General features: G+C 47.0%; 1 protein-coding gene across 4 annotated transcripts in view; it reads left to right on the top strand.

The window, feature by feature from the left end:
• The window catches only part of GRIPAP1 (GRIP1 associated protein 1), a 395,004-nt gene that overhangs the window by 156,882 nt on the left and 216,443 nt on the right, over positions 1–21,679 (top strand). For all 4 annotated transcript variants that reach the window (XR_015300640.1, XM_086940304.1, XM_086940303.1 and 1 more), the window contains 3 exons: positions 2,777–2,854; positions 3,772–3,867; positions 4,408–4,464. Coding sequence is in view for 3 of the 4 variants with exons in the window: in XM_086940304.1 (XP_086796430.1) it covers positions 2,777–2,854; positions 3,772–3,867; positions 4,408–4,464 (231 nt within the window). In the remaining variant the exon portion in view is untranslated. The remainder of the gene's footprint in view (positions 1–2,776; positions 2,855–3,771; positions 3,868–4,407; positions 4,465–21,679) is intronic.

The raw sequence follows: 21,679 nt of genomic DNA, 5'->3' as shown, positions 1-21,679 counted from the left end.
GAGGTGGCGGCCCCGGCGCGTCTCCGACTGGTGCAATTGAAGATCCTGCACCGCGTGTACGCCACGGGTCCACGATTGATGCGCATGGGTTATTCTCTGGATGGATTGTGTAGGCGTGGATGTGGTATGCTTGCTACTTTTCTTCATATTTTGTGGGAGTGTCCGGTAGTGGTGGACTATTGGAAACGTGTGCATGAGGTTATAGATGAAGTCACGGGTGTTTCGCTTTTGCCAGAGGCCAGGAGATGTCTGTTGAATGTGTGGGAACCAAATGACTATAGCATAGCGCAGGCTCAATGGGCCTCCCTCGGCAACATGATTGCGAAGAGAGACATCGCCCAACTGTGGGGGTCTCCATGTGCACCTCTGGTTTCAGCGTGGGAGGATAACATGGATTGGTGCATGTTCCGAGAGAAAACTGTGTACATCGCCCGTGGACGACCTAAGAAATGGGGAAGGATATGGGGTCAGTGGAACTCATTTCGTGGAGACATCTGTGCCCCCCCCCCCCCCCCCTTTGTGGAAACGAATGTCATCCCTCAGTCCCCGTGACCAAACGTTCCATACATCTTTGTCTTGCTGTCCTATACCTGATGATCGGACCCTGACCCCTTCATTCCCCTCTCCTGTTTCCATATCCTGATTAGTTGTCATTTTGAGTCGCTCCCCCTGATATCTGGGACAGTCACATGCTTTACCCATCACCTCGGGTCTCGGTTGGTTTGTTTTGTTTTTAAAGAATAAAAAATGAAACCTTTCAAATATCCTCCTTTCCCTTCAAGGATATCGTTTGGGAGTACTTTATCGCTGCCGGACCCCCGGGTTGCCGGCTGATGAGCTGTGTAATACTGGTGGATTTTGATGATTACGGTTAATGACCGCCCCCTGTGGTTGTAGGTCTGTATTTGTACTGCACTTTTCGAAATAAAGGTTTTCAAAAAATAAAAAACATAAAAGATTGGGAACTAGTGGGCAAAAGGAAAAAGATAAAATACCAATATTTAAGCAGCAGGGAAAGGGTTGTGTAGAGTGGGTGAAGAGATGGGTGCAAAGGGATGGGAGAAGGCCCGAGGATATGAGGGGTTATTAGATGGACAGGGTATCCAAGGGATCGAGGGTCTGGTTTAAAGTTTTGGAGAAGGCTAGTCCCTCCCAATCGTGATAGAGATCCCAAATTCCTTATGACACATTAGGATCTAATGCACTTATAGTAAGGCTGGCGGTGTGTGTGTGTTATGTTTGTGACAGCGTACCCATCCACCATACTCATGACCATAAAGCGCGTATAATAAGGCTGGCGGTGTGTGTGTGTCATGTTTGTGACAGCGTAACCATCCACCATACTCTCCACCATAACGCACTTGTGATGAGGCAGATGGCCTGCCCGTCACGTTTGTGACGGAGTGTCCGTCCACCAAACTCTTAAATGAATCCTTGAATGTCTTGAAGTCAGGGCGAGCTATTTAGGATGGTAGTAAGAGTGGTCAAGGTAGGAGAAGAGGCAGGAGGTTGGTGCCTTCACTCAAAGGTTACCTTGGCATTTGAGTGATAGCACTTCTGCATCAAAGAATGTTGTCTATGCAGGATTAATTCCTGCGGATTGGGCCACCCGTTAGTGCTGCGCCTGAGATTTCTCCTAGTGCACTTTTTGTCAATGCTTACTGTGTGCATTGTTTTTTTCAGAGAAGGAATTTGTATGCTGTTATCCAGACATTACTTCTTATTGTAAAGTTCTGCTATGTTTTACATTGTGTTGGAGGTCTCTCCAGTGGCTCATGGTGCTAATATGCCACTTCATTTGTGCTCTGCGATTAGCCCTTTTCAACCGGACTCATAATTATGACACCAGCTAGAGCTTTAAAGAACGTTGCCTCTCCCTACAGGATTAATGTTCAGAGGAGCAGGACAGAGAAGTCCCTCTTTACAGCTTGACATCCATTCCTATGTCAATGAGGGATTTGTCCCTGAGCATTTCCCCCTGCAAGACGACAAGTGTATTCCACCTTCACTCAAACCCTTACAGCTCATAATCAGTTGGCTGTCTCTCAGGACAAACCTGTACCAGTTTAGAGTGAAGGTTTGCATCTCCGGAACAGTCTTTTGACCAGTAGAACGAGCACTTGCCATCTTAGACCCAAGTATTATCTCCCGTGGAGACAGTTTTTACCTATGAGAAACTCAACGCCATATACACTTACATCTCTTAGGCAGGCTGTTGTTCCTCAGAATGAGCCTGTTCTACCTTAGATATACGGAGCGGACTACTACACCTTGAAACGAGTCTTAACAACTCCCAAGACCAGCATATCCTGTGTAGTCTGTCGCGCAGGATGAGTTCCTACAACTTCAGACCCAAGCCATGCTTCTTGAAACCAAGCCTTGCATTTTCTGCATATGCTGCTTTCTCCCAGAAACATCCCCTACAACTTACAGCCAAGTTGTACATCTCCTGCGCAGGCTTTTGTACATCTGAATGGCCCCAATCACCTTAGACTACCAATGCCATTCCCTCTGAACAGCTCTGCCAGGTTAAACCCAAGCCTTGTCTCTTCTGCATAGGTTGTTGTCTCGCTAGATGCCAAGTGTTACTGGGTTTGTTCCTTACACTGTGTGGATAGTCACATCCAGCCTAGCGTCCTGGAAGCTCTGGAGAGAGGGCACTTCACTCCCTCACGCCTCCTTCCTTAGCCCTCCAATCTCTCCATATTTCGTCCAACATTAACACCATGTAGTACGATTGTATAACACTCGTCCATCTCCTTCTCTCTCTTCACAGGAAACAATTGAGAAAAACCAGGGCGAGCACGCAGAGAACGTCCAGCACATCCGGGATCTGCACACGATAGACCTGCAGGTAGAGTCATCGCAGGGACTGGGGTGTGGGGATGGGGATACTGCTGGAGCAGTGTTTGTAAGCAGGAGGTGAACATCTTTCTGAACAACTCAGTAGACCTCTGTTGCTTCCTGGCTTAACCACACCAGCTCTGGTCTGGAGCAGAGTATCATAGCGTCAGAACAAGAACTCCCGTCCTGGCCTTTAGCGTTGGACACCCCAGCATTCTAAACCAGGATTCCTCCCGCCCCGGTCTGTAGTGCAGCACTCCATGAGACTTAAGTCCCGCAGCCCTGGCATGTAGTGCAGAACACTGTGGCACTGAAAGCAGGTAACACCTCCAGCCTTGACCTGTAGCAGCTGAGGTGATTGTAGTACTCAAAGCGGACCTATCATTGTCGCAGGGCCTGTAGCGTAGGACACCACAGCACTCCAAGAGCACAGCCCCACGAGCCCGCGCCTATACGACACCATCATTCTCTACACAGACAATTCCTACAGCCTTGCCCTATGGTTTAGAACACATTGCACACAAAACTGTCAGACTTATCACCCTGGGCTGTAGTTTGGGGCACTGTAGTGCCCAAAGCTGACACTTAAAACCAGCTCTAGCACCTAGTGTAGAACAACATATCTCTTGGTACTACTTTAATTCCTCCACTAATTCAAGATATTTGAACCATTAATGAAGAATCAGCGTCGCTGTTTCTGTAGGGCAGTATGCACAAGCACGGAGGGACAGGTACTTCAGTCTCCTCCAGCGCACTCTTGAGACAGGTACTCCTGCTCACCTATACTGTGTACATCTTAGGGCCAACCCTCCAGAAGGTCCTTTAGTTGTTTCTGTGCTGAGCTCTCCTCAGCCTGTTGTATGGAGTGATGAAGGTTGAGAGAGAGGGAGGGCCCTCCTAACCCCTGCTTTCCCTCTTGCGCTGCAGAGAAAGGACCAGGATATCGAGAGCGTGAAGATGCAGCTGGCCGAGGCGCAGCGACAGAATGACGAGCACCTGGAGACGATGAACCGCCTGCGTCAGGTGAGGCTGGAGCACCGCAGCATCTCATGCACCCCGCTTGTTAGATGGCAAAAGACAACACGATCACTTTGCGATTTAGGAAGCGCAGTCACTGCCGCTGTAGATGTGCAGCACACTGCTTCGCCTGCTGTAGGCGTTCCTGCATTGGGAGGGATTGATGTTTCTAAACCACGATGCAGTTTCTTCTTTTTTGTAGTCGTGCTCCTGCTTCTTTGTGCATCTGAATGATTGTTGAGTTTCAAAAGGAAGAACAAATGGGCTTGGAGGGAGGGAATCTGCAACCACTGCAGCTGTAAGCACCGCCACCGTCCTTGAATCAGATTTCTAAAATCAATGTTGCAGCTTTGCCAGATCGTAATAACAGCAGCAGCCGAGGAACAGTGTTCTCTGCTTTATTGGAATGGGCGTGGGATACGTTCCCTGGTCAGGGACAAGGGATTTTGCAAAGCCAACCCTCCTATAAATGTTCCTCTTGCAATCCTACTACATGCTGTCAGGATACACCACTTCGCCACAAATGCAATTTTTTCTTGTTTTCAGGAAATAAAGGACACAGTTGATGGTCAGCGGATTCTTGAGAAGAAGGGCAGTGCTGCAGTGAGTACAGGGGTTCTCTGGCATATGAGTAATGCTTTTTTAACTGTTTTTTTCAAGCAAATCATCCAAAGAGATATACAAAAATAAGTTACATTGACAATGCATAAAGAGACCACGTTTGCTTGTATGCATCAAAAACATAATATATAACAAATACAAAAATGAGGCGAACCTGGTAAGCGAAGAGCTTTGGTAATATTAAAGCATGACAAAATATACTACAAACAGAGAAACGGATGAAAGACTTTAAATATCTCTTTCAACCTGACCCTCATATTTTGGCTGTTCACCCTGTGCCCTGAAAGGAAGTGCGGATTGCTTGGAGGGAGAGACGTCCAGAAGGGGATCCTGGCGAGTGAGTCCCCATGAAGAGTGCATTACTGCTGTGCCGATCGGGCCAAAGCCTGTCTGTGGAGTAAAGTCTGCAAACCTGTATGCCAAAGGGGCTACCGCGAAGAGTTTGTTGCTACCAAGCCAATCGAGCAGTAGCCAGTGTGTGGAGTATAGTCAGCGACCCTGTATACCAGAACGGGCCACTTTGAGGAGTGTATTACAGTTGTAGCCATCGACCTATAGCCCTTGTGTGGAATAAGTTGGCAACCCCGGATGCCAGAGGGTGGACTTCTGTGGAGTGTAAAGGTCATCACCTGGTTCTGCTGGTGCCGAGAGGAAAGGCCCCTGTGGTGACCTGTGAGTGCCTGAGCAACAACGAAAATATCAGTACCTGAGTGATCATTCCACTAAGTTCAAAGTTCAAAAAGTACTTTATTCGGTTATTCGGTTAAAAGACACTAACCATAAAAGCAGCAACATGAAATTTACAATTTTACACAGGGAAATTTAAAAAGTGACAAGTCTATTATATTTCATCAGCACCAATTGTTTTCCGTAATTTAAATACATGTTTAAAAAAACTTAAAACTGCAGCAACGGTTAAAACTGTGTCCATTCTCTGAAATTCTAAAAAGGCTGGGCGACCTCTATTTAAATTCATTTCTTTAAGAAATGGGATTATAAATTTCCTACGAGGCATGATATAAAATTTGCAAAAAAATAAAATATGAATATCAGATTGGGGCGAGGAATCATCACACGGGCAAGTAGATACATTTTGCAACCATGAATTCATTTCTGGGAAGGACAAGAGTATAAAAACAATATTTAATCTAAAACGGGTCAAGAGAAATCGATCATAATTAGACATTGGCAGAGTTAAGTATGGCTGTACTTTATCGCTGGTTAATAACAAGATGTGCGAGGTAACTGTCTTTTTATCCAGTATTAGGGGTGTCTTTCATAGATTCACATGCCTGAATCATTCCCCGTCGTCGAGACGGGAGCCTCCGGTACATAGAAAAGTAATGTCCTATAGACATACATAGAGAAAAAATAGGCCTAAGGGCCTCACCTTAGTAGCCTATCCTTGTCCTTATGTAAAAAGGACCAAACTCTTAGAGCCAGCCAATCAGCTATCACCTCCCTCTAGAACCTTCCTGACAGGAGCCTCAGTCTCTCAGATTTTCTACCGCACGTTGTGCTAAGGGAGTCTCCTCTGAGCTCTGCTCAGATTCTGTGTTTTTTCACTTCATTACATGACTTTGTTGTCAAGGATTCTTCTCTACTATGGATTATCTTCAAATACATTCTTTAAAGAAGGTCTGGTAAGGAAGAGGTTGCTCTGCTCTGATCCTCACACCGACTGCATTTACTGTCTATACCGCAGGCCAAGGACTGAAAGTCTGTCGCACTTTCTCAAGTAAGTTTTTGAGCACTAAGACCAGAAAGGAGGTTTTTTCTTTTCTCCAGTGACCGAGATGAGGCGTTGTCCTCAACGTCTAGGAGACCTCAAAAGAGAAGAGAATCTCCTCAGACTCATTCCTCAGGGGAACGTCCTGAGAAGGCCCTCAAAAAGACCACTCATGGGTCTTCTGGGCACAGTCCTTCAAAATCTCCTCACTCTGTGGAAAAGGAGAGTAAAGGACTGGCTTTTGGAGAAAAATCATGTAAAAAAGACGACTTCTGAGACGTCAAAATCACCTCCTCTGGTCATAGGACCCTTCAGAAGGGCGTCTTCTATACCGTCTGAGGTAAAGACTAAGAAGCCAACCTCGTCTACGATGGCCTCGTCTGCGATGGTCTTGTCTACAATGGCTCATCTACAATGGCTCGTCTACGATGGCTCGTCTACGACGGCTCATCTACAATGGCTCGTCTACGATGGCTCGTCTACGACGGCTCGTCTACGACAGCTCGTCTACGACGGCTCGTCTACGACGGCCTCGTCTATGGCGTCGACGATGGCCTCATCTATGATGGCCTCATCTATGATGGCCTCATCTACGATGGCCTCATCTACGATGGCCTCATCTACGATGGCCTCGTCTACGATGGCCTCGTCTACGATGGCCTCGTCTACGATGGCTCGTCTACGATGGCTCGTCTACGACGGCTCGTCGACGACGGCTCGTCGACGATGAGAGCGTCGACGACGGCCTCGTCTATGACTGCTCGTCTATGAGGGCCTCATCTATGAGGGCCTCATCTATGATGGCCTCATCTATGATGGCCTCATCTACGATGGCTTGTCTACTATGGCCTCATCTACGATGGCTTGTCTACGATGGCCTCATCTACGATGGCTTGTCTACGATGGCTCGTCTATGACTGCTCGTCTACGATGGCCTGTCTACGGCGTTGACGATGGCCTCGTCTACGATGGCCTCGTCTACGATGGATTCATCTACGAGGTCTCGTCTTCAATGGCTCGTCTACGACGGCATCGCCATCGACGACCTCGTCTATGACTGCTCGGCTACGACTGCCTGTCTACGGCGTCGACGAGGCCCTAGTCTACAATGGCCTTGTCTATGATGACCTCGTCTATGATGGCCTCGTCTATGATGGGACTTGTCTATGATGGCCTCGTTTATGATGGCCTCGTCTATGATGGCCTCGTCTATGATGGCCTGGTCTATGATGGACTCGTCTATGATGGCCTGGTCTATGATGGCCTGGTCTATGATGGCCTGGTCTATGATGGCCTGGTCTATGATGGCCTGGTCTATGATGGCCTGGTCTATGATGGCCTGGTCTATGATGGCCTGGTCTATGGTGGCCTAGTCTATGGTGGCCTAGTCTATGGTGGCCTAGTCTATGGTGGCCTAGTCTATGGTGGCCTAGTCTATGGTGGCCTAGTCTATGGTGGCCTAGTCTATGATGGCCTAGTCTATGATGGCCTAGTCTATGATGGCCTCGTCTATGATGGCCTCGTCTATGATGGCCTCGTCTATGATGGCCTCGTCTATGATGGCCTCGTCTATGATGGCCTCGTCTACGACGGCCTCATCTAAGATGGCTCGTCTACGATGGATCGTCTATGGCGTCGTCTACGACGGCCTCGTCTATGACTGCTCGTCTACGACGGCATAGTCTATGACTGCGATCTCGTCGACTGGCTCGTCGACGAGGGAAATTCCGACAATTCTGGAATCTCTTATAAGGTGGTAGAGACGGCTGCTCAACGTTTTAAGATCTCAATGGCCTCTCAAGAACAGGACTACTTCTTGTATGACTTCATAGAACCTCTCAAGAAAGCATTAAGGTCATTAACGATTATCGATTACCTATAGTCAGAAGGGGTATAGGGCGCCAGATACAGCACCGGCGTGTTTAACAGGATATCCTAAGCCGGACTCCGTAGTGACATAGGCGACCCAGAAGAACTCCAGGAATCCTTTGGACCCTTTGTCGCTTCCTCCTGATAAGGGGGGAAAAAGAGTGGACAACATTGGGAACAGGTTTTCCTCAATGTCGGCAATGATGGTAAAGGCCGCGAACGCCCTAGCGCTCTTGGGACGCTATCATAGACAATTGTGGGCACACATAGCCCCATACCTGTCGGAATTTCCAGATTCATCCAAAGAGGATTCTGCTAGATGGTGAAGAATCGGCGTCAGAAACTATAGACTGCGCGATGGATATCGCAATGACAAGGTCCCGCCAGTTGGCTGGAGCAACCCCTCCCCGCAGGCTTCCGCACAAACATCTACGCCTGCTGCTCCAGGAAATATCTGCGATGTTGAAGAAAGGAGCGATCGAGCTAGTTCATTCGTCTCAAAGAGGGAAAGGATTCTATTCCCGCTTCTTTCTTATACGCGAGAAGGAGAAAGAGTGGAGGCCCATACTGGACCTCAGGGCACTAAACTCTTTCCTGAAGAGTCAGTCGTTCAGGATGGTGACGATCCAAGAAATACTAGGCATACTGGAAAAAGGAGATTTTATGACATCTTTGGATCTCCAGGATGCCTACTACCACATCCCGATTCTCAAGGGGCACAGAAAATTCCTGAGATTCGAGGTGGCAGGGCAGCACTACCAATTCAAAGTCCTACCGTTGGGCCTCAAATCGGCACAGCGGATTTTCACCAAGTGCCTTTCACCTGTGGCAGCTTTCCTGCGTCAAATGGGTCACCAAGTCTTCCCCTACCTCGACGACTGGCTGGTAAAGGCACCTTCAGCTGCAGGCGCGACCAAATCCTCCAACGCCTGCACCAATCTCTTTCAGCAGCTAGGATTGACTCTCAATCACGAGAAATCCTGCATGACCCCAACAAGAAACATCACCTTCCTCGGAGCGACCTTGAACACGGAATGCGCAAGGGCATTTCCTTCAAAGGACAGGAAAAACAGGATAATATCTCTGGCCACGGCTGTGGCATCAAGGAAGTCCCTAAGAGTTTGAACCTACAAATCACTCCTAGGAATGATGTCTTCTTGTATACTCCTCATCCCTCACTGCAGACTCAGGATGCGCCCATTGCAAGAAGCCCTCACGAACCAATGGACACAGAGTACAGGTTCTTTCGAGGACATTGTGAAGATAACACCGCAAATATCCAAGAGCCTGGAATGGTAGAGAAATCACAGGAATTTGTCTATAGGACTGCCATTCCTACTTCCAGCAGCACCTCTGGTGATCACCACGGATGCACCCCTGGAAGGCTGGGGAGCTGTCCTCCAGGATCTCCAAATAAGCGGCAAATGGACAATTCAGGAGAAGCAACTCCATATCAATCTTCGGGAACTAAGGGCTGTGTATCTAGCACTGCATGCCTTTTTACCACGCATCCAGAACTCCCATGTGCTCGTCAGAACGGACAACACCACGACGATGCACTATCTCAACAAACAGGGAGGAACGCGTTCGCTCACTCTATCACGCGAGTCGCAAAAGATCTGGAACTGGCTTGTACTCCATGGGATCACGCTCAGGGCGGACTATGTCCCGGGCAAGGACAACACCATTGCCGACGCCCTAAGCAGACAGAAATCCCTCTCCCACGAATGGGAGCTCGACAAGAGTACGCTGGATCACATATTCTCAGAATGGGGGGCCCCAGGAATCGACCTGTTTGCCACCAAGGAGAACGCCAAATGCCCAAACTACGCAAGCTGGCGTCCCCAACCAAGGTCACTCGGAAATGCTTTTTCCATCTGGTTCAGCGTATTTGCGTACGCTTTTCCACCATTTCTGATGATTCCCAGGGTTCTCAGGAAGATGAAGGCGGAGCCTTGTACCCTGATCCTAATTGCCCCGTTCTGGCCGAGGCAGCACTGGTTCTTGGATCTTCATCGCCTCTCCATCAGGACACCGATTCGTCTGAAGCGGCACCCGAACCTGCTGACAATGTCCAACGGGCAGGTGCAACACCCGAACCTGCAATCGCTCAGGTTACCGGCCTGGCTCATGAGCACAGAGAGTTCTGTCATCTTAACATCCCGCAGGAATGCAGGGACGTGCTGGCAAAAGCAAGAGCGGACAGCACCAACAAAACGTACTCTCTAAAATGGAAACTATTCTGCATATGGTGTTTAGAGAAAGGCCTGAGACCACTCCATATCACACCCGAACAGATATTGCCATATCTACTGCACTTGGCACAGTCAGGATTGGCGCACGCATCCATAAAGGTGCATTTGGCGGCCATTTCACGATTCACCAGGTCCTACAAGGGACCGTCCCTTTGGTCCAATAGACTCATCAAGCAGTTCCTAAAGGGACTATATAGATCCTTCCCAAGACCTAGAAGGGTCCCACCGGCATGGCACCTCAATTTAGTCCTCAACCAACTCATGAAGCACCCTTTTGAGCCCGTTCATCGAGCATCCATCAAGTACATCTCATGGAAGACGGCTCTGCTGCTCGCTCTAACATCTGCCAGGAGAGTCAGCAAGCTACAGGCTCTATCTATTCAGGAACCCTTCAGGCAGTTCAAACAGGACAGGGTGGTGCTGAGGACAAATCCCAAGTTCATACCGAAAGTGCCTTCAGACGTTCACCTTAATGAACCGATGATTCTACGTTCCTTCTTTGCAAACCCTACCACCGCAGCAGAAAGGACGCTACACTCATTGGACCTCAAAAGGTGTCTAAAGGTTTACATAGACAAAACAAAGAGCTTCAGGAAGTCATCACAGCTATTTGTGGCCTACAGTAGGCCAAGGATGGGTATGCCTCTAACGAAACAGAGCATCTCAAGGTGGACCTCCTCAGCGATAGCATTCTGCCATGACAGGGCCGGACGGCCTTTGAGTGCTAATGTTAAAGCGCATTCCACCAGAGCGATGTCCACATCAGCAGCGCTGTTCGCTGGAGTGCCGATTTTGGATATATGTAGAGCGGCGACGTGGAAGTCACCGCACACCTTCTCCAGACACTACTGCCTGGATGCTGAACTTATGAAGGATGCAGCAGTGGGCCAGGCGGTGCTTCGCCATCTATTCCAGTGAGGTGAGCCTTCCAACATCCCGCCATCCTGGTATGCACATCTCTTGCTATATTGATGTCTGCTAATGTTTCAAAGTCGCATGGTAATATGTGTATTATCTGAAATGACTATATAGCATGATTACATCAGAAATGTGCATAATGTATTGCTAACTACTCTGATTCAGGCATGTGAATCTATGAAAGACACCCCTAATACTGGATAAGAAACCCGTTACTTACCTGTAACAGCAGTTATCCAGTATTGGTGTCTTTCATAGATTCACATGCAACCCTCCCGCCTCCCTTGGAAGGACTCACGTTTCTCTCTAACTGTATTACGCCTACCTAGCTTGGTGCGTACGAAAATCTGAGAGACTGAGGCTCCTGTCAGGAAGGTTCTAGAGGGAGGTGATAGCTGATTGGCTGGCTCTAAGAGTTTGGTCCTTTTTACATAAGGACAAGGATAGGCTACTAAGGTGAGGCCCTTAGGCCTATTTTTTCTCTATGTATGTCTATAGGACATTACTTTTCTATGTGCCGGAGGCTCCCGTCTCGACGACGGGGAATGATTCAGGCATGTGAATCTATGAAAGACACCAATACTGGATAACTGCTGTTACAGGGAAGTAACGCGTTTCTTATTCATTTCCTCTCGCCTTCTCTTGTCTTCGAGGTATTCCAAACACAGTTTTTTCAGCAGTTTTCTGGGTATATTTCCCATTGAGAGTGGGTCCTCGTAGTATTGACGGCAACCAATTTGGATCATAAAACATTTAACGTAATCTAGCCAATCAAATCTACCCACGTTTTCCATTTTTAATACGTCCTGCAACATAGCCCGATTCATGACACATTCGTTAGTTGTCCATACCCTATGCCCCAAGAGGATGGGTTGTGTTCGAATTAAATCCGAAATATGAGGTTGTCCCAGTTCAGTATGGCAAATGTAGGTCGAAACACTTTGTGGTACTGCTAGGACGTCCCTCATAAATTTATTTTCGGCTATTTGAATTGGTTCTATAATCGAATACCCCCAAAGACCTGCGCCGTACAGGGCTACCGATGTACACGTGGCATTATATATAGTCAAGATTTCTCTTATTGGTTTTTTGCCCAACTTTTTTATAAAAGTCTTTATGGCCATTATTGTTTTTTGTAACAGAAGAGTTCTGGCCTTTACAGCACTTGTCCAAACCCCAGATTCATGGAACAAAATACCCAGGTAAGGGAAAGTAGTAGTATTTTCCAAAGGAACGTTATTTATAAACATTCTTTTCATCATTCCACTACACATGTGAGACATTAAAGGAACATATTGCGTCATCGGAGGGAGCGCTGTAAATGGCCAGTTGCTGCCCCTGTAAAGCCAAGAGTGCTACTTGCCGCCGTCAGCAGCTACAGACCTCTGTGACATCCAAGCGAGGAACGCCTCCGGGGTCTCTGGTAGAACAAAACTGGCGGTAGTGGGTAAGACTCATTACCTGGTCGAAGAGCCCTGGGGAACTTGTTCCGCCTCGTAGCGCTGTGGACGCTAGAATACTTTTGAGTTTAAAAGAGTCCAAGTGGTTCCCTAAACTTGGACTTCTATGGGTCCTAAACTTAATGTCGCTTATCGTGAATGGGGAATAACCACTACCAATAGAGAGAGGGAAGTGGGACTCGGGCCTTCCTATCTAGCACAATAGTACTGAACTCAGGAGGACTGTATTATTTGTGTATGCTGTATTTTAATTTATGTTGATTTATAAATACTCTTTTTTTCATAAAAGCAAGTATTTGGCTGGACAGTCATTTACTGCTGCTATTGACCATATTTTAACCTGTGTGTGTTCACCCCTGCAATCTCCCTTCCGCCAAAAAGCCTTAGACTGCTCGGCCCACACTACTTCTGAGAGTCAAGTGCTGAATGGGTACTTGGCCCAGTTGCTCAGGCTCCTGGCAACATGAGTAAAAGACCTCAACCCCCACGGTTGGGCCCAGTAGCTCCTGCTTGACCCATGGCCCTCTGTAAGGGGTTCTAACTATGAAAAAGGTTTCGATCATGAATGAAGAAACAAACGGATACTGATTATATCAGTGATATCGCCAATCGTTCCATATCGTTCCAATCGTTAGTAACATCTAGAGGGTTTTTTTCTCAGTATTTTTATAGCGTGGACATCGCCACACTGTCAGTGGAGCACTTTACGCATAAGAATGGAATAGAACATACCTGTCTTTAGACAGGTGGTAGGTTGGTATTGAGTCAGATGTTTTCATGTAGGTGTTCCTTACATCTGGTTTGCCTGTGTTATTAATTTTTAGACTAGGCCTGTCTTCAGATCAATGAAAAGGGAATTCTTGCTTTGTGTTACACATACCCGTCCCTTTTCTAAGTACTAGGGTACCTCCCTCATATTTTGGCTGTTCACATAGGTGGCTCCATCGCCTCAGAGCACACACAGTGACAGAATGCCTGGTATATCTGCACCAGAGTAGCCTCTTGACTAGCAGATTTAGCTCTTGAGGATCTTTCTGTGGTTTCCTGCATATGTGTAATGTTATTCAAAATCATATCTCACCTTATGCATGTGTGTGTAAAAACAAGCACACACAAGTCACCCACCCCCAATCCCATCTGCTGTGTCGCCTTGTTTGGTAAGTTGGCTTTTGCTTCCCTGAATGATTCAGGGGTCTGATTTTCAGTCCAATATCTGATGCCCCTCTGCAGCATAGAAAGGCACAATCCCTTCATAACTTTGCCTGGGACTCTGCAAAAGAGGTGTGGAGTTATACTGCAGCTTCAGGGACCCTCGTTTGTTCATAATGCTAATCGCCCTACACCATCCAATCACAAAGCTGGGCATATGTTAATGCGGTGCAGCACTCACCCATACTGTGATAACGCTGCACCAGCCGTACATATACATGTACATCAAATAATCTTCTCCGTATCAGAAGCTTTGCAGCCTCTTCAACGGGCGAGGGGGTTGTCAGGTGGCATTCCCATGTACAGGTTAAAAATAGACATTTCCAGGACATAGTGAGAAACAAAATAGATTTTAAATATTTTCCAGAGTGTGGTTTGGAGAGGTGGAAAGCATTTTTGCACAATCTTCAGAAGTAGCGGACTTGATTTAGATCTCAGCGGATGGATTACTCCTTCAGCACGGGGACAGATATCCCATCTGCCGAAATCTTAATCAAGTCCTTGTTTTAGTCCGCATGGAAGCTCCCCTTATGAGGGCAGTGATGCAACACATTCACCATCTGTCTGAAGAGTTGCTCTTTGCATTACTTTTTTTGCTTGTGGTTGTACCACTGCCTTGAGACATTTAGCAGACTCGTCAATAGCCCCATTGCGAACACGCAGACTTACTCATAGGAGATTCTGATGGATCAGCACAGTGAGTATAAGGGCGCGGTAGAGTAAGTTCCAGCTAATCCAAAACATACTCCCAGTTTTGATGAAATGTTCAGTTTATTTTGGGATGTCAGGAAATATCTACTGCTGTTGCAGAGACTTGGTGATAGTGCCCTTCTGCCTGCAGACTCCGCTTGAGCGCGGTGCCTCTGTGTGCCAGGGCATTGCACGCCAGGCGGCAGGCTCTAATGTGCATTCAACACTCCCAGAATGAGCTGCAATTGTGCACTTCATATAATATTAAAAACAAATTACTTAATTTTGAGCTGATATTACGTACATTAGGGGAGATCCCCAAATCCTGTACTCGAAAGAATATTCCTGTTGCCTCAGACCTTAAAATCTGCGTGTCCTGAGGGTTAGCGCTGCAGTCTGAAAGCCAACATGCGCGTATTTTGAAGGTTAGATATCCTGAGAGTTGGCTCTGCTGCCTTAACTGAGTCACATTATGTAACCTGAATGACTGCTGTGCTCCTAAGAGGAGAGCACCTATCTTGGGCTACAACAACAATAGCTCTGCTATCTGAGAGTCACAATATTCCTCTTAGAGATGTTTGTTTGGTCTAATGTGAGAGCCTCTCATATGTCTTAAAGAAGTCCTACGTTTTCTATTTGCGGGATACGCTTTGGCCACCTTTGATGAAGTGAGGTACCAGGTGAAGCGGTGCCTTAGTGACTGTGTCGACAAAGATGTGTTCTGTGCCTGTGCAGGAAGGTGCTCCGTCGCTCCCAAGAGTTCTTTTTCAGGACTGAGTTCTTTCTGCTGCTTACAACTGATCACTTGCTCTCCGCTGAATGTCATTTGGTTCCTGTTCGCTAATTCCACGACACTGTGTCAGCTGAGAGAGATGGCCCCATTACTGGGAAAGCCGCACACTGATAAGAGGGCTCTGCCCTGTGGCTGCTGCATGTGATGTATCGCCACTGCCAGCCCCAATATTTATTGGAGCCAGGCCCCTCCCTTGCATTGCACCCTTGGGTGCAGGCCTGCGCAGCATACCAATGCAGCTTTTCCCTCCACTGAGGGATGAGTCCCCAGTGCTGTAGGAAAGGTCTAGACAGGGAGCAAGGTGACAAGTGAGCGATCTGTGTGAATGCCATAAACTCACCCCCTCCAGAGCATTTCTGTGCCTTCATCATCCTCTGCCAGCATGTCCTTTTATGGGCTCGCTGGCACTTCAAGTGATCTACTGCCCTAATGGCTGCCTTGTTTGCAGACATAGCCCTCTACTGAAATATCCCCAGGTGGCAGGCTAGATCCAGAATCCCTTGTACTAGGTCCTGCTCTCATTGAACTGGGACACAAAACAGAGATAAACCAGTTCTTTCACCTGAGCTCTCTAGTTTCTAGTTATCCTCAGTCACTTTTAAAATAAAATGAGTAGAGGCAATCAACCTTTCTCCTTGCGGACTGCACTTTTGAAGCACTTTTCCATAATTTCCTGATTGTAGTGGTAGCAGTGGAATTGCCTGGGGGACTAAAGGCAGCTTTCTGGGAAGGGTGGGGGTTTATCCTATTCTATTGTTTTCAAGGCCCATTGGTCTGGCATTTAGAAGAATTCTGGTTCCCCCATCACATCACCAGTGTAATTAAGTGGCTCAAACCAATGGCAATGGTGTTAGTTGTTCTACTGATGCTACAATCCAACATTCGTCCCGTTCTCTGTTTATTTGCCTACAGTATTGGGCAGTAATTCTAGTGTGTTTCTTCTTCTGCATCTGCAAAATGTTGCAGACTAATTTTGTCTTCTGGCAAAGTGTCAAAAGCAGAAGTTGGATGTTGGTAATCAACAAACATAATAGATGCATGTGGTGTCCAGGAAGCGCCATGATTCCGAGGCCCGCTCCGCATAGTACTCGTTTCACACTGAAGCCCAGAGGATGAGGGATGCTAAACTGAGTGCCATTTCTGACTAAAATATTGGAGAAAAACAATGGTTCTGGTGTGGCCAAAAGGTCCATACCAAAAGTGATTCTGTGTGTGGGGGGGGGGGCACTATTTTTTGAGAGTAGGAAGTGAATTCCTGTAGGAAGCGATAAACAATATTCACAGGGACATGTAGGTCAGTTTTTGGCAGATATTTATTTCCAAAACAATAGTATTCAGGTGCTTACACAATAAGTGAAAATAAGCGTGACGTGAAAAGTGATGGTGAAATTAAAAATAAAGACACCGCATTGACAACAATAATAGAAACTCCTCAAAACTTTTTTACAGAGTGGGGATAGTTCATGCTGTAGGGGGTCAACGGCGTTTCGATCTCAATTGTTCGCGATCATCAACTGGACATATAGCAGGTGAGCAAGCTGAATTCGTGTCGAGTTGCGGTACGATTAATAACAGGAAAGAGCACCTATAGTTCGCTGCAGTTGACTTCAGGTTAATGCGTGGTAATGATGGGTAGGCTGAATTAATTAGTCAGTATCTTGAGGGCGGTGTAAGTCAGCGTTGAGACTCAGAGCCGGTAATTAGTATTCTGTTGAACCCAGGTCAGTGAATGAAAATCCAGGAACGAACAGCGGAGCTTGTCCTGCTGGTGAGGCTGCCTGGGCTGAGTGCGCACTCAGCCCATGCAGCCTCGGCAGCCGGACAAGCACCGCTCTAAGTCCATTTTGGTGTGCAGCGCTCTGATTGGTTGAGAGCTTGCATCTGCTGTTCAGAAGACTGAAAATAAGGAGGTGTGGATCCTTTACCTTTGGAAAAGAGACCTGGCCTGAGATTCGTGAAAGGCGTAGGTAGTGTAGCGAAGGTATAGAGGTTAGCCCATCAGGCTGAACAGCAAAAAACAGTCCCCTTACTGAATATTATTTAAGACTAGGTGATACATCCTAGATACATATACCAAAAAACATTGTCCCACAAACAGAAGTTATTCAAAAGATGTTATAATTTTTTATTTACACATTTTTCTGATACTTTAGAACATCATAATAATATACATGAATATTCGTGACCATAATATATAACAAATAATCTATATATACATATTTATATTATATACACACAAAAATACCCCCATACACCAAAAACACAAACAAACATACCAGTTAGTCAAAACCACTCATACACTTCATCTAAACAGACAGTTTCAATAGGAACACGAACTCACTACACATACTATTCAAAAAGTAAACAGTAAATAACAGTTCTTTTCAATCAATAATATCAAAACATAAGAAGAAGCAAAAAGAAGAAGCGCCGATGCGCGTTTCGGAAAAGGAACTTAGTGGTCCTAAACTCCTTCGTCAGGGCGCAAATAAATCATAGGTTCCAAATAAATGTTTTATATTCTGGATATTAGGATACCAGGTCATAAATCCAAGTAAATGGTTATGCGGGGGTACACTCCTAATTCATAGGAGCAACCAGAATTCAGATCCCAATATATGGGAGAAGGCACGAGTCACGAATACCAGATCTTGTAAATTCAGACGTTCAGTATAAAGAGCAAGAAAACGCTCACAGATGAAGAAAACGTACTGCCCAACTAAGGAAAGCGTAGATGCGCAAATAGTGAAGACCACCGGGCCGGTTGTACGGTCAACTCCACGGGGTCAGAGTCATGTAAACTACGTCCGCTACCGGACCAAATAATTTCAAAGCTGGATATGGCGAAAACGGTCCATCATAGGCGAGATAAGCGTGCCCAATAATCGGTGCACATCTGATGGGCTTTGTGTGTGGCGGAGGCCTGCTGTTCTCCCTGGCTTGGATGAAGGTTGATAAGGGAAGACTTGTGCTGGTATAGCTTCAAGGCTCTGAGCCTCCTGCATTATATTGCAGTGGGTGTCTTGCTGTTGCAGGTCACCACTGAAGCAATTGTGTGGAGTGTCACTGCAGGCAGGAGAGCGACAATGTAGCTGACACCGACACTACGTGCACCCCGCTGAGCCCATCATGTTTCCTTAAGGATTCGCCAGAAAACCAGGTCACAACTAGCAATGAAGCAATTTTCAGGCCAGCAGAACGCTGCAAGGCGCTCTCATTTCGTGCTGTGTCGAATGTTTCTTGTTAGCACTCCATGAACCTGAAATTGAGCGGTCTGAGGCTTTCTGGCACAAAGTTGAGCAGCTTCTCTGTCTTAGAGGCAGATCTCTCCATGTACTACTCCTCAGTGTATGCTATCCTGGAGGCCTGAGGGGCACTGCGTCTGGGTTAACTAAATCCTGATCCTCATGGTCACACCAAGCGCGAGAAAGGATGATGTCACCCGCAAGACAGTGACTGAAGGACCATGCTGCTCTGTTTATTCCCCATGAAGATGGCCTTTGACCAAGTCTCTCTGTTACCTTGGGTGCTAGTGGATTCATTCTTGTGAAAGAAGTTACTGGTTGCCTGAAGGTGCTTTGAGCAATACCAAAGGGGAAGATGGACGGAGTGTTGAACATTGCAAGCACTCACCCAAATCAACTGATTTGGGTTTAATCCCTTATCATTCTTCAGCTCACTCTGCCACCCCAGTTCAGACATGGCCGTATGCCAATCAGTCTGACCCTGTGCCTCATGGGAACAGTCCAGCCCGAACTGCCAAGCCATGTCTTTCCTGGACCGGAAACAAGCATCCTGGGACCGATTTCTGGCTAATCAGCCGTCATCAGCCAGGCTAGCTTGAATCCAGTGGCAAAGTGAGCAAAGGACCCACGTCTGGGCATACCCTGCCAACTTAGGGCGAACAACGCAAAACCAAAGGGGATGATGTCCGAAGTGTTGAACATTGCAAGCACTCACCCCCAGTCAACCGATCTGGGTTTAATCCATCATCATTCTTTAGCTCACTCCGCCTCCCCTGTGCTTTGAGGTACATTATCAGTGCATATGTGCTTGCAAAATAGGTAATCTGGATCATCTTATGGCCAATATATGTGTGTTAGAGTGTAGGTGGTTGCTCCCCGTTTGTATGTCTGCTGTGGGAAGAGTGATGTTTATGCAGCTCAGGTTCTGCACACATCTGTCTCTACCCACTCCATGCTTTTTTCCATCTTCATGTAATGACCCTGGCATCGCACATTATTGTATATGTGACCCGCTTTTTCTTTTGGCACAAGAGTGTGACAAGACTATGTTTCTAATTAATACATTTTCCTGCTGACTCCTCATCCGATGAATTATCATTCTATGATTCATACTGGTCCTGGGAATAATTGTTCCCAGCCTTCTCTAAAGCACTGCCATGGGGATTCAGTCATGACTCCATGTCTGGACATGACCACACCAAAGTATATTAGGTGCCGGACGGCTTTCTGGCTGGAGTTGCTGTTTAGCTACGCCTCATAGACATGAGTCAGGAGCTCTGTCCGGTTGTCTCATCAATTAAATTCTTCAGCTTTTTAACAGCTACTACGTCAGACGACTTTCCCAAAAGTTTCAGGCTTTAACCCTTATCGCAGGTGCCACACGATGCTTTTCCTTTCGGATCCACATTATATCCATATTTGATTTCTGGGATAGGAGCGCGACACAGTGGCTAGCGGTTCTTATGTCATTTGGGAGTGGAAAGTCAAGTTGTTTTTGCCTAAGACTGTTAATAAGTTGCCAAAGTAATCTCCATTGCCTCCAGATAAGTCGCCTGTCTGGGAAAGGCCTCCTAAAAGATCTTACCATGAAAAGTACAAAACGGACCATAGGAAGGAGATGTCCTTTTCTACTTTGAGAAAATGGTCCTGCTCGGTCTCTGCACTGTTCCCCGAGGCTGGATTCTTTCTGTTTGTTTTTTAAGAAACAGTAATCTGAAAGTTTTCAGGCCTGTCGACTGACGCTGCGCAGGTTGTGGCCTTCAGGATGGTGATGCTGGATCTGTTCAGGATGGCTTCTTTACTGTCTAGGGCTCTCCTCCAACCCCTGGGGGGGACACGTTTCTGTGGGACTGACCCCAAATGAGTGCCTCCTTTGGTCGTGCCCTGACACGCAAGAAGAGGTTCAAGCCTGCCAAGGCGCTGCCCCCCATTCAGTCAGTTTTCTTCAGCGCTGATGTAGATGCCACCCACAAAGCTGACTAGGGTGCTGTCATCAGAAGTAAGTATTTGTACGATGAAAGAAAAGGTTAAGGCGCCGTCCAGTGATGTTCATCTAGCAGAGCACCTTCCTAGGGCCCAGAGTTTCACCCAAACGAAGGAGGAGCTCAGCACCAACTCCAGTGCCCTTGCAGTGCCTGGTAAGGACTGTGGTTTCACAGAAGACAATGGCTTGGAGGCTGGTAACCTCCTTCTAATAGTGATTCTGGCTTATATCAGGACTTACAGAATGTGAGTGACCATAACACTTCATAGGAAGGGGACGACACTTACCCCTCCAGCCCTGCTTCAGAAGAAACTTCCTGATATACAGCTGTGGTACGAGAAGCAGCTAAAGCCTTGAAATTCACCCTGCCTTCTGTGGAGGTGAAATCTAATATGTGATCAAGATCCCCCCACCCTCTGCTGTAGTGAAACCCTCACACCCACTGACTGAGTCTGTCTTGGATCTTGTCTTGGTTGCATGAGTAAATAACCCCCTTTTCAGGTGCAGAAGTCCACAGTCCGCTAGCTTGAGTACAACCCTCACTCTTGTTCTCCTTACCCTTTATGGAAAGTCTAGCAGTCCGAACTTCTTCCTCCAAGCAAACCCCATATGCCTTTCCCTCTGCACCTCTTGATAGAGTTGAATGCACTGGACTCTTTGGGTAGGAAAGTATTCACTTCTGGTGGCTTGGGCTTTCTGACTACTAGTGCCACATATCTTCTGGGCCGATATGTTCAAGCCTGATGTGAGTTGGGGAAACTTGCTGTGATCAGCTCGTCACACCTCATAAAAAGCCATTTATAGCGGATTCTGATTGCTTCATAAGGAGCGAGGCGGATCTGATAGCCAGTGCGTTATCACTGTATTAAGTGGATCTGCAATTGCAGGAGGATGGCCAGTGCCAGTCCCCAAATCCTAAAATGCTGCAGCTGCACGCATGGAGGTTGAGCTATACCAACTAAGTCTTTTTTGCCTTTCAGATAAAGGTTGCAGACATCATCCAGGCAGCCAGAAAGCCTTCTATCAAATCCAATGTTGTAGATTG

This window comes from Lissotriton vulgaris, chromosome 10 (assembly GCF_964263255.1).
Source record: "Lissotriton vulgaris chromosome 10, aLisVul1.2, whole genome shotgun sequence".
NCBI classification, from domain to species: Eukaryota; Metazoa; Chordata; class Amphibia; order Caudata; family Salamandridae; genus Lissotriton; species Lissotriton vulgaris.
The sequence above is the reverse complement of the archived record's forward strand: the minus strand, read 5'-3'. Positions and strand labels throughout refer to the sequence as shown.